This window comes from Cervus elaphus, chromosome 12 (genome assembly GCF_910594005.1).
Source record: "Cervus elaphus chromosome 12, mCerEla1.1, whole genome shotgun sequence".
NCBI lineage: Eukaryota > Metazoa > Chordata > Mammalia > Artiodactyla > Cervidae > Cervus > Cervus elaphus.
In genome coordinates, this window is record NC_057826.1 from 43,369,914 (window position 1) to 43,387,454 (window position 17,541).

General features: G+C 41.0%; 1 protein-coding gene across 2 annotated transcripts in view; it reads right to left on the bottom strand.

The window, feature by feature from the left end:
• Positions 1-17,541, bottom strand: part of MYO5C (myosin VC) — a 115,165-nt gene that overhangs the window by 77,700 nt on the left and 19,924 nt on the right. For both annotated transcript variants that reach the window (XM_043920792.1, XM_043920793.1), the window contains exons 5-8: positions 15,712-15,868; positions 10,466-10,609; positions 9,677-9,758; positions 8,450-8,557 (exon numbers count right to left, since the gene is read on the bottom strand). In XM_043920792.1, coding sequence (XP_043776727.1) covers positions 8,450-8,557; positions 9,677-9,758; positions 10,466-10,609; positions 15,712-15,868 — 491 coding nt within the window. The remainder of the gene's footprint in view (positions 1-8,449; positions 8,558-9,676; positions 9,759-10,465; positions 10,610-15,711; positions 15,869-17,541) is intronic.

Sequence of the window (17,541 nt, forward strand, 5' to 3'; positions counted from 1 at the left end):
AAAACGTAATTTTCAGTTTTCAGGTTGTGCATTTTTTTTTTTTCAGCTAACAGGAGACCCTCACTTCACTCAGCAAAAAAGCAGCAGGCCCTAAATGCCCAGAAAGAGCCATTGTGGTCACCGCTGCTTCTGACTTGAAGATACCTGGAATATCTCAATAGCAGCCAGGTCATGTTCCAAAAGAATTTCTAAACCTGGAGAGTCTTCTCTCCTTCAAAGATCACACAAAATCAAAGTCACATATGATTTCATTTGCTATATGACTCAGGGAACTCAAACTGGGGCTCTGTAACAACCTAGAGATATGGGGAAGGGTGGGAGGTGGGAGGGAGGGGACATATGTACACCTATGGGTGATTCATGTTGATGATGTATGGCAGAAACCAAATCAATATTGTAAAGCCGTTATCCTTCAATTAAAAATAAATAATTTTTTTAAAAGTCAGATATGGTTTCAAAGCAAAATTACATAGATGCCTCCAGTTCAACCCGAGTCCAGGCATTTGCAGTCACTCCATTTCAAGCTAACATTTCCATTTGAATGACAGCCAATTCTAAAAGAAATAACCTCCAGGGCATCACCATGATAAATGACAGGTAAGTGACGAGGAAAAGCAACTAAAAATGCAAACTTTGAAAATCTGCTCTGACACTCCCACTCTCTGCATAATCCATGACTAAGCCCATGCCTTCCAGAACTGACAAAACTGAAATAACAACTCCAAAGTACTGACTCAAAGAAAGAACTTAAGACCTCAGTTAAGTAATTTTCTTCAGTGAGATAAAATCCTTGCAAAAGCACTGATGGCTTGAGGTGGGTTTCAACAAGAAACATAGTGGTCAAGTTCCTTGAACCTGAGGTCCAGGAAAGATCTGTTTCCAGAGTTTTCTTTCTGACAGAGATCTTAATGGTCAGGCAAAGATCAAAGGATGAATTAAATGAGAGTCAGCAGAAGAACAAAGGAAGTAAGCTCTTGATCAAAATGCACCCCATTCTGCTTCCTCAGGGGGTAACCTGCTAAGGTCCCTGTGATATTGTTATTTGTATTAAGAAATATATAAATTGGCATTCATACAGTTTCTGGCACAGAACTTCTAAAAACCTGGGAACTTCCTAAGTGGTGAGAGAGACTAAGATGTCTTTCGGTAATGAGGCAATTTTGGAATGCCCCCTGTGTCATGTGTGGATGGGGGCTGGTTGCCAGGAGAAACTATCCTGAGATGGAGAGTGGGAACTTTCAGGCTCACCCCTTAACCTTTGGGGAGCAGAGAGGCACCGCAAGTTGAACTGACTGCCAATAGCCAATGATTTAATCAGTGTGCATGTACTGAAGTCTCCATAACCCCCAAAAGGACAAGGTTTGGAGAGCCCCGGAGTGAACCCATGGGACTGGGGAGAGTGATACTCTCAGCACAGAAGTTTTTGCTCCTTCCCATATACTTGCTCCTATATATCTGTTACAATGGGCTTTTCTTGAGCTTTATATCCTTTCATAATAAACTGGTGTTTATTATGTAAACATGTAAAATATGTTTCCCTGAGTTATGTGAGCTGCTTTAGCAAATTGGTCAAATTCCAGGAGGTGGTTAAGGGAACCTCTGGTTTACAGCCTCTTAGTCAGGAGCACCAGTAACAACCTGGACAGGGGTCTGTCACCTGACATGGGCAGGGGCCGGGTCCAGTCAGGCGGGACTGAGCCCTTAACCTGTGAGAGCTGATGCTTTCTCCAAGTAGACAATGTTAGCACTGAGTTGAACTACAGGATACCCAGTTGGTGCCCAGGGAATAGCGTGGGGTGGGAGACCCCCGCCCCAGCAACACACTGGAATTGGGTACCAGAACCATTTTAGTACCTCAGAAGCAGAGCCAGAAGAGAAACAGCATGAAACTCTGCATCAGGCACTATCCTGAGTACTTTCCACATGTCACCTCAACTAATCCTTACAACTATATAAAGTACTAGTATTTTTTAGGTTCCAAAATCACTGCAAATGGTGACTGCAGCCATGAAATTAAAAGACACTTGCTCCTTGGAAGAAAAGTTATGACAAACCTAGACAGCATATTAAAAAGCAGAGACATTACTTTGCCAACAAAGGTCTATCTAGTCAAAGTCATGGTTTTTCCAGTGGTCATGTATGGATGTGAGAGTTGGACTATAAAGAAAGCTGAGCACTGAAGAATTGATGCTTTTGAACTGTGGTGTTAGAAAAGACTCTTGAGAGTCCCTTGGACTGCAAGGAGATCCAACCAGTCCATCCTAAAGGAAATCAGTCCTGAATGTTTGTTGGAAGGACCGATATTGAAGCTGAAACTCCAATACTTTGGCCACCTGAATTGAAAAACCAACTCATTGGAAAAGACCCTGATGCTGGGAAAGATTGAAGGCGGGAGGAAGAGGGGACGACAGAGGATGAGATGGTTAGATGGCATCACCAGCATGATGGACATGAGTTTGAGTAGGCTCCAGGAGTTGGTGATGGACAGGGAACCCTGGCCTGCTGCAGTTCATGGGGTCACAAAGAGTTGGATATGACTGAGTGACTGAACTAAACTGAACTGTTCCCATTTTACAGAGGGGGAAACTAAAGCACAGAAAGTCTATCGAACTTGCCAAGGTCACAATCACACTGTGTGTGTCATGGCTAAGCAGTTTAGTGCCAGCGACTGCTACAGTGTGTGAAAAGACCCATGGAGTCACAAAGCTGCCCTAGTTCACCCCAGGGTGTCTAAATGTGATGCTCTCCTGACAAACCCACACCAGGCAAAGAAGTGTGAGCAGACTCCAGAGGTCTGTTTACTGGGTGTGCTGTGAAGTAGATCTGGGTACTGAGCTGGATGACCTCACTGCTAATCTTGCCCGTCTCTCCAAACTGTCTCCATAACAAATCATGGCAATGGACAAATAAACAGCAAGTACTTATTTAGCAATGACATTTTAAGAAAGGTGTCTGCCCAAATGTGTTATAAGCCTATGTACAATTCACATTGGGCAGTCTGCCCATGAGGGAATCAACATCTAAGACAGAAAACACTGAGGCACAAACAAGAGGACACGACCCATGGGATAAGTGGTGTACATGAGGTATTCACATTGTTGGAGATGTGCTGTTGGACAGAACTTTCCTTGGGGATGAAATGTTCTTTATCTGTGCTGAACTACATGGCAGCTATTTTCTACATATGGTTATGAGCACTTGAAACATGCCTAGTGCAACTGAGGAACTGAATTTTAAAAGTTATCTCATTTTAACTAGCACAGATAATCATCTGTGGCTAGTGGTTACTGTGTTGGACAAGGAAGGTTCACAGACCATGAAATTTGACACATAGCATGAGATTATTGGCTATGGGGGTCACAGGATGATGGCAATCTCCACGTTACAGTGAGTTCCATATGTGAATCCACTCTACAGCAGGAAACAGGTCTCCAAAGACTGCTCAAACTTCTTTGTCTGGTCAGGGGCCCTCAGGAGATGTCCATGTTTTAGATACACTGGGGTTGAAGCTAGGCTCATGACTCCACCCACAAGTCCTTTCACAAATTTAAATAAAAGTCTAAGGAATCCATCAACTATGCTCACTCTATCGCCTGGGACAAGGGTCAACATATGTTTTCTTACTAGGCTTTGCAGGCTGTAGAGTCTGTCACAAGAACTCAATTCTAGCATCATAGCATGAAAACAGCCATAGATCATACTTAAAAGAGTGTCTCTGTGTTCCAATAAAAGTTTATTTACAAAAAAGGCTGCAATCTGCCAACCTCTGGCCAAAGACACTTTTTTAGTGATTCATGCATTGAGATCATGCTTTCATTAAATGCATACTGATCTCTCACACTGACAGAGCATACCACAGTTCACAAATCAATTAAGACATTCTCTCTTAATCCCCACAACATCCCTAACAGCAACTGTGGTGGCTACGCTACAAAGATGACCCCCCACAATGCATCCAATTGTTCATACCCTCTGTGGTTCCCTCCTTGAGGGTCATGACTCTGAGCTGATCCTCTGCCTTGCTTTTGATTATAAGCACATAGCAATAGTGATGCTGCACTGCTTCTGAGGCTGGTTCATAAAAAGACCCACAGAGTCTACCTGAGCCTATTGGAATTGGCTCATGGGAGAAGATAGCCTCATGTGCAGTCCATCGACCCTGAGACCAGCATGCGTGAGGAAGGCCACATGGAGAGAGAGAAAGCCTGCCCAGCCCCCAGTAGTTCCAGTCACCCCAGCCCGTATGACAGAAGTCTTCAGCTGATCGAACCCCTGCCACCACCAGACAAGAGTCCCCACGTGAGAAGTGCCCAGCTGAGCCCAGTCAGCCCAGAGTCACAAGAGACAATGATAAATTATCATGTTACTTATTTATATTTTTTACCATTTAAAAGTGTCTAATTCAATGCAATTAAACTGCATTCACAATATTGTGCAACCATCCATTTCTAGGACTTTTAAAGAAAATCATTCCAAACAGAAATTCTGTACTCATTATTGAATGATTCCCTATTCCTCCCTCTCCTTAGCTCTTGGTAACCTCTCTTCTATTTTCTGTCTCTATGAATTTGGCTATTATTGGTACCTTATATAAGAGGAATCATACAATATTTATTATCTTGTATCTGGCTTATTGATAAAGTTCTCATTCTTAGAGGACTCATAGCCATCTCCAATGCATGCATGTGGAGAAACATTAAGAACTGTGTATTTCTCTATAAAGATTTTCTTTTGTTCAGTTTAAGTGAACTTTGGAAAATAAAATTTTGTAGCAAAAAAAAATCTGACTTTTTTAAGGAGTTTTTTTTTTTAAAGATTTTTTAAAATGTGGACCATTTTAAAGTCTTTATTGAATTTGTTACAATACTGCTTCTGTTTTATGTTTTATTATTTTGCCCACGAGGCAGGTGGATATCAGCTCCCTGACTAGGGATCGAAATTCCTTGCATTGGAAGGCGAAGTCTGAACCACTGGATCGCCAGGGAAGTCCCTGATCTTTTTAAAATGAGAAGTTTTGTTAGAACCATTGACTAGGGTAGAAATTGAATGTTAGTTCATAAATTCCTGATGGAAAGAAGCCCAGAGTTAGACATTTTTTATTGGAAATGTCTATCTTAAAGTTTTCACATAGTCCATAGATTAGAATGAGAAGTTTCTGCATGATAATTTTTTCTCTTTCAGATATATCATTATTTGCAGATATTCTCCTTCAGATTTAATAGGTCTGGGGTGATATCTAGATGTTAGAATTTAAAAGAAAAGTCTCACGTGACCTGATATTCCAGTATTGAGAGCCACTGGCATAAGTCACTTTCTCAAAGAGAAGCACTCATAGTTAAGATCATTTAAAATAGTGCTGGATTGTTTTCAGTTTTAATGGTTATTTGTTAAATAGAATTAATTGTTCATTAAAGTTTCATCTTAATGACAATAATCCAGTAATAACCTGAATGTTTGTAATAGAGGAACAGATAAATTATGTCATATGTTATAAAAATAGTCATTTTAAGCTACCAAGATTTGGAGTACAGCAATAAATAACTGAAATGACTGAGTATTTTCATTGCTGCCCCAGTGTACAGATGGGGAAACTGATTCCCAGAGATAATAACTGACCTGTGCCAGGTGGTGCTAGTGGTAAAGAACCTGCCTGCCAACGTAGGATACACAAGAGACGTGGGTTCGATCTGTGGGTGGGGAGGAAATAGCAACCCACTCCAGTATTCTTGCCTGGAGAATCCCAAGAACAGAAGAGCCTGGAGGTCTACCTACAGTCCATAGGGTCGCAAAGAGACGGACATGACTGAAGTGACTTAGCACTCACGCACGTGTGAGGCCACAGACCTATTCTATGATGCATGGGAAAAAACCTGAGCAAATTCATGACAATAGATAATTAAGGGCTAAACTGTGAGGTCTAATGGCCAAGCACAAGCCATCAGAGGAGAGGAGGTCACCAGGCTAGTGTTTTTAAATAACAAGACTTGGTGGGAAGTAAGCAGGTACAGATTCTATGGTCGCCCTGCCAGCCATGCCCAGTCACTCTCTAAGACAAATCCCAGAAAGGAGTGAAGCAGAACAGCTCTGCCTTTCTTCCCAGCCCCCTTCACACAGCACAGTGGGCGGCCACCTCCTTTATCAGCCACTGGAGGCAGCGGACTGCTATACTTATTCCCCACAAAATTTGGGGGCTTTGCCTAAAACATCTAGGCCTGGTGTGCAGGGCTGGGGCCATGGTAACACAAGCAAGGTGCCCAGGGCCAGCTCTGCACTTATGCCATCCTGCAAGCAAGCACTCCTTAAACTCTGCGCCCCAGTTGCCTCTCTTGTCCCACATTAGTCCTGGCTTTGCTGGCGTGGACATTTGTACAATGATCTAATGTATGTGATAAAGTGGAAAAAAACTGCTGCTGTTACCTCCAATAATTAGGGAGGGCTTCCTGGAGGAGGATGGTTTTGCTCAAAGGATGGTTAGGACTTGGACGACAGGGTATAGTACATAGAGACAGAAAGCAGGCAGGAACATTTAGTAAATGGCTGTGTGCTCAGCCTGGTGCCGCGTACATTTCCCTACCAGTTGTCAGGAGTGTCCTGTGGCTAAGGAATATAGCCATTCTACAGATCAAGAAACTGAGTCTTAGAGAGGGTAACCTCCAGAGTCCTGCCAACTTGGCTTTTAATTCTTGCTTAGTTGATTGCAAAGCCTCTTCTTTTTGCCTGCATCATTTCACTGTGAGGTGACACATTATAGAGGTGGGAAGGAAGGACAGGTCCCCTGGGAGCCCTGCCAGAGCTAGGCTGCCTGTCCCCTTCTCGAGCTGCCTCTCAATGAAGCACGTTACACAGAGACTGAAATCATGATTATTATTTTAAGAAAATGTTAATAAGTACCAAAACTGCTTATCACACTATTAGACACTGTCTAAATGGCCCTTCTTAAAGTGATCACTTAAGATTTTTTTTTTTCTTCATGTGGACCATTTTATTGAATTTGGGTAAGGACCCAAAGGGTAAGGAGCAAGCATTTATTGAATTTGTTGCAATATTGCTTCTATTTTATTTTATTTTTTTTTGGCTGTGAGGAAAGTGGGATCTTAATTCCTCAACCAGGGATTGAACCCATATTCTCTGCATTGGCAGGCAAAGTCTTAACCACTGGACCACCAGGGGAATCCTAAAGCAGTTTTGAAAAAGCAGAATTGGATGGAAATTGTGCTTAGGAAACCATCTTGTGTTCATTCTCAATTACACAACTGTGCTTGTCTTGCCTATTACTCTGATATATTTAACCTCAAGTTCTTTGCTTTTTGCATTCAAATATCAACTAAGTCACAACAATGAAAACAGCTAGGGCTAATAAGAGATTAATATTTTCTGTAAGATGTAAAAATGATCTATAGTCTCACATTGATCAGAAGGTTTGACTGGCAGTGTTGCATGTATGTCTAGACTAATGCAAAATGGGAGAGTGAATAACTATTTTTATAAATATCACTTATCATCTTTTCAAAATTGAGGTCCATGTGGGAAAGAAAAGGTGGGAAAAAACTGAAGAGTACCTATTTCACCTGGGTCAGCATCTTAGCAATTAAAGATCAGGTTTTCTGTATACAAATGATATGTCTAAAGACCCTGAGTATAAATTCCAGTTCTGTTCTTTACTAGCCACCCAAACCTTGGGTAAATCACTTACTATCTCCGTGCCTCAGTTTTCCTATTGTAAATGCAAAAAAAAAAAAAAAAAACCAACAAAAAACAAGCATTTACCTCATAAGGTGGTTATAAGGTTTAAATGAATTAATACAGGTAACAAAGTGTTTAGAATGGTGCCTGGTGCATAGTGAACTCCATATAGGTGTCCCTTATTTTACCATGATCATCAGGATACCTGTCAAGGCCAAGTAGGCTCAACATCACACCTCTAAACTGATTCAGACTTTTCCTTTCACCTGTCTTCTTTGTAGTCAGCCTGGAAGTGCTTATGAGCATCCACAGGGTTTATGGCTCATGCTTCTCACAGCAAGCCAGTGAGCCTGAGTGCAAAGGAGTTGATTTCTAGATCTGTCAAGGGAAACACACAATCTAGATCCTTTGGCCTCTTAATATGTTTTTTGATTGACTCATCCTAAAATTGGGCTTCCCTGGTGTCTCAGACAGTAAAAGAATCAACCTGCAAAGCAGGCGACCTGAGCTTGATCCCTGTGTTGGGAAGATCCCCTGGAGAAGGGAATGGCAACCCACTCCAGTTGCCTGGAGAATCCCATGGACAGAGGAGCCTGATGGGCTACAGTCCACGGGGTCACAAAGAGTTGGGCACGACTGAGCAACTAACACAACAGCAACATCCTAAACTTGGAACTGATTAGATGTCTTCAGAACACATGCATGCTGGGCATCCCCGCGTTCTTAGAGAAGATGGCCACTCCTGGGACAGGACATTTTCGCTCACCCAGCAGTGTGAAGGTCTTCTGAGTCTCTATCATGTCGGCTCTGTCATTCACACCCACAAGGACCGTACTGCCTCCCATTCGCGTATAATTAAATTCTTCTGCACTCCCTGAAATCAAAAGATAGTGATGTTTATGACACAAGAAGGTGAACATACATGTTTATCAGAAGCAAGAAGAGCAGTTCACACTTAATGTGCTGTATTAAGCACTTCATAATGTTTTTCCACTGACTCCTTAGAATTCTACGTTGCTGACTCAGACATTGAGGCTCAGAAAAGTGAAATGGCCCACTCACAGTCAAATAGTGACTGTGGCAGAGCGAGAAGTAAAATGCAGGCTTGACTCCAGAGCACATGGTTTTTGTTCCCACACCTAACAATTTCATATAGCTTTACTGAGGTTCACTGAATGTATGATGAACTGTAGAAAACTTGATGAGTTCTGATATCTGTATACTGTTATAAAAACATCACCATGGTCAAGATAATAACCAGATGTGCACCTAAATTTGAATAGTAAGTGACACTTCAGAAAGCCCTTCCATGTTCACTATTTGCATTCTGTTTGGGAGATGAGGCATGGATACTATCATTATATAACATCTGAAGAAACTTAGATTCTACAAGTGCAAGCAAATTCTTCAGGATTAGAGAGTGTGCATTCAACTCAAATACACTAGACAATTCTATCTACCAACTCAGTCCGGGTGACCAAGACAGTAGAGCTGAGGTACTATAGGAGTTGGGCTGTTTGCACTAAAGGAAAAGTGGCTCATTAATTATGATTACAATTAATAATGATTTTGAATTTTCAAGAATGTTCAAATTATGATATAGATACTCTGTCTCAGGAGAAAGGGAAATATGTCATACCTTAGAAAAATGACCATCCAAGGAAATTCAGATAAAAATAAAATTTGAGACTTAGATCAGTAAGTCCCAGTGGTCAGAAGCCTTCTTCAGGTGATTCTAGCTGATGATCTCCACTGCTCTGGAGCTTTGAAAAGAACCCTGGGGTTGAAGGGTACCTGATTCCTGGACCAGCCTGCCCCTAACTAATCTATCTTCTTAGTTAAATGCATCAATTCCACTCCTGGAACTGAAGGATCTTATGTTTTTGGACAGAATACTTTTTTAAAGTGATGTTATTATAAGAAGAAGAGATTAACCTAGAATTTAAATTCTTACACAAAAAAGAGACTCTTCTACACACCATGCGTTACGTACCTAATTTAAGATGTTTAAATTCCGACTGCTGTGCGGATGCACAAAGCTGATAGAAAATGTGGTAATTTCGTTCATTTTCTGACTGTAAAATAAAGAGGAATCCTGAAATCACACCAGACCTTTACAAATGAAAATGTGAGGTTTTCCATAAGAGGGTCTTAGATGGCTAATCTGATCTCACGGATATAGACATCTACCTGTGTTTTTGCTGTGACCCAACCTGGTGGTCCAAGATCGCCTTCCAAATAACCACCTCAGAGAAAATGATATTAAACGAAAACATTCTATGAAACAGGAATAATGTAATTTGTACCAGTTGAAATTTTAAAGAAACTCCTTGCAATACAAGGCTTATTCTTTCTCTCCTTCTGCGTCAAAATGAAGATAATTTTCTCCATTTTATGGACAGAAGAATCTTTCTCTTAAATCCCACCTCACTGGCTCTGATCTGCTTCTCTTCCTAATACAAAAAAAGTAACAACTTGGTCTATTTTGAGTAGTTTTTGTGTTCTAGAAAGACAAATGATCTTTAATGCTAAGAATTTTTAAAGTGCCTAAAATTGAAAGCTATAAACTTTTCCCTTGATCGTGAAATTCTACTGATACTGTACCTATCATCAATTTTCACTTTTAAGAAACAGAAAAAAATAATCCACATTGCAAATGAAAGATAGGAAAATTCTACTTCAAGTCACCAAACAACATAGGTTGTCTAATGAATACATAAATGTGAGCCATACTATAAATAAGTCAGGAAAAAGAAAATTTAACTAATATTTTTATCCTTACTTGAAAGACAACTCTGGATTTCTCCAGCAGGTAAGTTCTCATGTTCGCTCCTATGATTTGATTTCTCTCATCAAAACTAATTTCCGTGTATTTCCCAAACCGACTGCTGTTGTCATTGCGGGTGGTCTTGGCATTTCCAACAGCCTACAAAACATAGCGACAACACTAAAAAACCTTTGCATTCATATTCTTGGAGCAGTTATAGTAAAATCCAATCCTGTATGCTAGGGGAAGATCTGATTAGAGAGGGAGGCTGGAAGGCAGAGGCTTGCAGAGAATGAAACATATACTTCAGTTCAGTTCAGTTGCTCAGTCGTGTCCAACTCTTTGCAACCCCATGAATCACAGCACGCCAGGCCTCCCTGTCCATCACCAACTCCTGGAGTTTACTCAAACTCATGTCCATCGGGTCGGTGATGCCATCCATCCACCTCATCCTCTGTCGTCCCCTTCTCCTCCTGCCCCCAATCCCTCCCAGCATCAGGGTCTTTTCCAGTGCTCTTGATGAAAGTGAAAGAGGAGAGTGAAAAAGTTGGCTTAAAGCTCAACATTCAGAAAACTAAGATCATGGCATCTGGTCCCATCACATCATGGGAAATAGATGGGGAAACAGTGTCAGACTTTATTTTTGGGGGCTCCAAAATCACTGCAGATGGTGACTGCAGCCATGAAATTAAAAGACGCTTACTCCTTGGAAGGAAAGTTATGACCAACCTAGATAGCATATTAAAAAGCAGAGACATTACTTTGCCAACAAAGGTCCGTCTAGTCAAGGCTATGGTTTTTCCAGTAGTCATGTATGGATGTGAGAGTTGGACTGTGAAGAAAGCTGATGCTTTTGAACTGTGGTGTTGGAGAGGAGTCTTGAGAGTCCCTTGGACTGCAAGGAGATCCAACCAGTCCATCCTAAAGGAGATCAGTCCTGGGTGTTCATTGGAAGGACTGATGTTGAAGCTGAAACTCCAATACTTTGGCCACCTCATGCAAAGAGTTGACTCACTGGACAAGACCCTGATGCTGGGAGGGATTGGGGGCAGGAGGATCTCCTCAATCTTACTTCAAGGCTCTCCTCAATCTTACTGACAGACACTGAGCAGGATCAGGGAAAGCATGGGTTCTGATGTTTCATGGCCCCAGGTTCATTTTTACTATCTGTGAGATGCTAGCAAGCATCTTTCCAAGTCTCAGTTTCTCTATCTGTAATATAAGGATGCATCTTACAGAGTTGGGAGGATTAAATGAGATAGTATCAATATAAAGTGCCTCAACTCATCTATGCTTAAACTATTAGAGATGCTTAAAGTCCACTTCCTTCATCCAACCTTTATTTTTGTCCTTATCCCTTATTACTTCCCTACTCAAACTTTCTACCCAACCAAAAAACAGCCCTCTACCATCCCTCCCACATTGAGCATGATTTTTGCTTTTTACTTCTGCTCTTGACTTCTGTCTCTCTTCTTGTTCTCTCCCTTCCTGGGCACCCTCCATACAGAAGTACCTCTCTTATGCACAAATACTGCGCTCCTGTCCAGGTCATTATACTTTCAGACAACATGTGTTTACTCAGCACCTGCCATGGTCCACATGCTTGGTAGGTGAAGGATGAACCAAGTAAACATGGTCCCGCCTTCATGGAGCTTATAACTGCAGGTGAGACCAACCCTAAAGAAACAGCCACACAATATTATCCTGTGGGCATTTAACAGCATAGTGTTTCTTGACAACCTTTTTATTGCGATCTTGGGTTGTGATTTATCTTTCTATTTAACTTTAAAATAGGCTATGTTAGAGGAGTCTTAAAACTTGGGGATTGGGCCTTAATCTTTTCCTTACTTCCTGTATTATCAGGCATAGTGACTTGAACAAAATAGGTGGTCTGATAAATATTCATTGAGGACTTTGATTCGAGAGCACATAAAGAAAAGGTCTAAGAATCTAACAGTCTTAACTATTTGCTATGCTTCCAAATAAATCCAAATTGATTCATTTCCCTCTCCCCTGAGCTGTCAGATGCTCTTTCTTCCTTGAGGGCTGTCTCCTTACTCCTTGGTGCCATCATAGGTGGCCTTGCCCATATGTTTGCCCAAGTCAGTGGTGTGCTAATGAGTCAGTCTTGGGGAAGGAAGGAGGAAGAGCCTGGATATGTGACATTTACCAATTTGAAAGGTGTAAATATTTCCACCATGACTGATTTCAAGCTACCAAGGCTTTAAAAATAACTTGCAAAAAAATTCCTGAATGTTTAAAAATCAGCTTATGAAAGTTGGTATTGGTTGGCTAGAGAACACTGCTGGTCTCAGTATATCAGTTGTGTCTGTGGTTGAGGAAATTTCCCCTGGGATATAAATGTAAACAGGGGACTCCTAAAATCCTGATGGTAGAACTTCTAGCCCAGCAGGTAGAGCAAAGAAGCTTTGGAACCAGCAATCCGTGCTCTAGTCTCCTACAAATCCCACCGGGGAACAGACTTCCTGGCTCTTTCCTGCCCTTACTTCTTTGGTCTTTAAAAGACCACATACAACTATTCAACATAGTGTTGGAAGTTTTGGCCACAGCAATCAGGGCAGAAAAAGAAGTAAAAGGAATCCAGATAGGAAAAGAAGAAGTGAAACTCTCACTGTTTGCAGATGACATGATCCTCTACATAGAAAACCCTAAAGACTCTACCAGAAAATTACTAGAACTAATCAATGAATATAGCAAAGTTGCAGGATATAAAATTAACACACAGAAATCCCTTGCATTCCTACATACTAACAATGAAAAAACAGAAAGAGAAATTAAAGAAACAATACCATTCACCATTGCAACAAAAAGAATAAAATACTTAGGAGTATATCTACCTAAAGAAACAAAAGACCTATACATAGAAAACTATAAAACACTGATGAAAGAAATCAAAGAGGACACAAACAGATGGAGAAACATACCGTGTTCATGGATTGGAAGAATCAATATTGTCAAAATGGCTATTCTACCTAAAGCAATCTATAGATTCAATGCAATCCCTATCAAGTTACCAACGGTATTTTTCACAGAACTAGACCAAAGAATTTCACAATTTGTATGGAAATACAAAAAACCTCGAATAGCCAAAGTAATCTTGAGAAAGAAGAATGGAACTGGAGGAATCAACCTGCCTGACTTCAGACTCTACTACAAAGCCACAGTCATCAAGACAGTATGGTACTGGCACAAAGACAGAAATATAGATCAATGGAACAGAATAGAAAGCCCAGAGATAAATCCACGAACCTATGGACACCTTATCTTTGACAAAGGAGGCAAGGATATACAATGGAAAAAAGACAACCTGTTTAACAAGTGGTGCTGGGATAACTGGTCAACCACTTGTAAAAGAATGAAACTAGAACGCTTTCTAACACCATACACAAAAATAAACTCAAAATGGATTAAAGATCTAAATGTAAGACCAGAAACTATAAAACTCCTAGAGGAGAACATAGGCAAAACACTCTCCGACATAAATCACAGCAAGATCCTCTATGACCCACCTCCCAGAATACTGGAAATAAAAGCAAAACTAAACAAATGGGACCTAATGAAACTTAAAAGCTTTTGCACAACAAAGGAAACTATAAGCAAGGTGAAAAGACAGCCGTCAGATTGGGAGAAAATAATAGCAAATGAAGAAACAGACAAAGGATTAATCTCAAAAATATACAAGCAACTCCTGCAGCTCAATTCCAGAAAAATAAATGACCCAATCAAAAAATGGGCCAGAGAACTAACTAAACAGACATTTCTCCAAAGAAGACATACAGATGGCTAACAAACACATGAAAAGATGCTCAACATCACTCATTATTAGAGAAATGCAAATCAAAACCACAATGAGGTACCATTACTCGCCAGTCAGGATGGCTGCTATCCAAAAGTCTACAAGCAATAAATGCTGGAGAGGGTGTGGAGAAAAGGGAACCCTCTTACACTGTTGGTGGGAATGCAAACTAGTACAGCTGCTATGGAAAACAGTGTGGAGATTTCTTAAAAAACTGGAAATAGACCTGCCATATGACCCAGCAATCCCACTTCTGGGCATACACACTGAGGAAACCAGATCTGAAAGAGACACGTGCACCCCAATGTTCATCGCAGCACTGTTTATAATAGCCAGGACATGGAAGCAACCTAGATGCCCATCAGCAGATGAATGGATAAGGAAGCTGTGGTACATATACACCATGGAATATTACTCAGCTGTTAAAAAGAATTCATTTGAACCAGTCCTAATGAGATGGATGAAACTGGAGCCCCTTATACAGAGTGAAGTAAGCCAGAAAGATAAAGAACATTACAGCATACTAACACATATATATGGAATTTAGAAAGATGGTAACGATAACCCTATATGCAAAACAGAAAAAGAGACACAGATGTACAGAACAGACTTTTGAACTCTGTGGGAGAATGTGAGGGTGGGATATTTCAAAAGAACAACATGTATACTATCTATGGTGAAACAGATCACCAGCCCAGGTGGGATGCATGAGACAAGTGCTCAGGCCTGGTGCACTGGGAAGACCCAGAGGAATCGGGTGGAGAGGGAGGTGGGAGGGGGGATCGGGATGGGGAATACGTGTAAATCTATGGCTGATTCATATCAATGTATGACCAAAAAAAAAAAATTAAAAAAAAAATAATAAAAATAATAATAATAATAATAATAAAATAAATAAATAAAAGACCACATACAGGCATACCTTGAAGACACTATGGCTTTGGTTCCAGACCACTGCAATAAAGCAAATGTCACAATAAAAGTCACATGAATTTTCTTGTTTCTAAGTGCAGGTAAGTTATGTTTACACTGTACTATATAGTGTATTAACTATGAAATAGCACTGTATCTAAAAAACAATGTACACACCTTAATTTAAAAAATTTTTTTGCTAAAAAAAAAAATGGTAACCATCACCTGACCCTTTAACAAGCCATAATCTTTTTGCTGGTAGAGGGTTTGAAACACCGTGAGAGTTATCAAAACATGACACAGAGACAAAAAATAAGCAAAGGCTGTTTGAAAAAATGAGCTGATAAGACTTGCTTGACACAGAGTTGCCATAAATCTTCCGTTAGTTTTTAAAAAAAAAAACAAAAAGAAATATCTGTAAAGCACAATCAAGCAAAGCATGATGAAACAAGGTACACCTATATACATGAACCAGCCCACGTCTCCACATATACGCCTCTGCTCCCACTCCCCATCCCCACAGGGTACCCACCTCAGTTATGGGGTTTGATGCTAGGACCTTGTCTTCCACGTGAGCATTACTGCTGGACTTGCTGACGGTGGCAAAGTACCTCATGGCATAACGAGCAGACACTGTCTTTCCAGCACCTGACTCCCCACTTACAATTATTGACTGGTTTTTATTGTTTCTAGGGCAAACAAAAGGATTTTTTAAAAATTCTTTTAAAATGTTCATTTCTTCCCATTAAAAAGGCAATATATATGCACTAATAAAAATGCAGATAAGTCAGAAGGGACTTGGTTTTATCATGCTAAAGTAACTTTTTTAACATGCCAGTGAATTTCCTTCTAGTCTTTTTCTCTGTGATCCTGCTGAACGCACAATTTTGCCTCCTGCTGTGTCCCCTGTATTGAGAGTTCCCAAGGCCAATCCCAGACCAGTGATCTACTAGGAGGACTCACAGGTCTCAGCACACATTTGTACTCATGGTTAAGACTTACTATACTAGAAGGAGACAGAGTAAATCAGCGAGGGTCAATGGCGCATGGGCTGAGTCCAGAGGAGGCCAGGTGTGAACTTCCAAGAGTCCTCTCCCAGGGGGGTCACACAGGATGTACTTACTTCCTCCAGCAATGAATTATGACAACACATGGGAAACACTGTTTACCCAGGAAGCTCAATAGAGACTCAGTGTCCAGGGTTTTTATTGGGGGCTGGTCACATAGGTATCCTCTCCTATCACATACCAAAATTCCAGATGCCCAGAAGGAAAGCAGATGTTCAGCCTGAACCACCTTGTTCACACAAATAGTTTAGGTATAGTGAGACACTCATAATTGTTACTCAGCAATTAGGAAATTCTATGAACCCTCCTGAAATCCAAGTTCCCAAAGGCTCACCATGGGCCAAACTTGCATGTAATTCTCTAAGGACAGCAGTCTCAGGCCTCTGTTACCTCCTTTCTCCTTTCACTTAAATATAAAAATATTTTTAAGACATTATTTGAGAGCAATTAATTGAGATGTGCCTGGAAACATGTGCTCCACAAGCCAACATACTCTGTTATATAACATGGAGATCTTAAAAAAAGCACTAAACTTTTCACGTCATATGATGATGATGGTAGAACCTTATTACAGTGCCATCCTAGCACTGCTTGTGTGTCAGGTTCTTGGTGAATAATTTACAAGGATTCTTATTTAAACCTCACAAAAATCCTAAACCACATACTGTATATCCATTTTACAGATGACTATAAGTGACTGGGTGATGCACAGAACACAGAGCCTCCCTGGGAACTCTGGAGAGGACATTAGAGAGAGAGTCCCTGGTTCCACAGAGGATGTTAAGATGCTAAGGACATGAATGACACTCTGGGGTTACTGAAGCCAGCTCTCCTGATTCCCAGTGTAGTATCAGCAAGTCTAACAAGAGCCTGCTTTATGTTCAGTTATGCCATTGCAATTAGACAGGCCTCTAGGGGAACCCGGCTCTTCAAGCTTGAACCTGGCTGAGCTCTGAAGCTCCAATGAGCTCATGCTGTTGACACCCAGGAGTAGTCCTATATGCTCTGAGGCACACAGATTCTAATCTTGCAGATGCCCTGGAGACCTGCAGGGGCCAAGGTAAATCCTAGAACCATAGTGTTTTAGGGTTGAAAGGAAACTTGCTGCAGCAAGAAGCCAAGGTAATTGGCAATTTTGGGGGGATCTTCAAGATCTTTTATTTCCTGGCACTGTCAGGCATGGCTGCCCTCTGCTCCTGAGTCTCCATGCTACCCCAGGGCTGAGGAAAGGGGGAGAATTAACATCATTTGTCATAGCACCTGAGTAGGGATGGCAGGTTCGGGGCTAGCTGGTG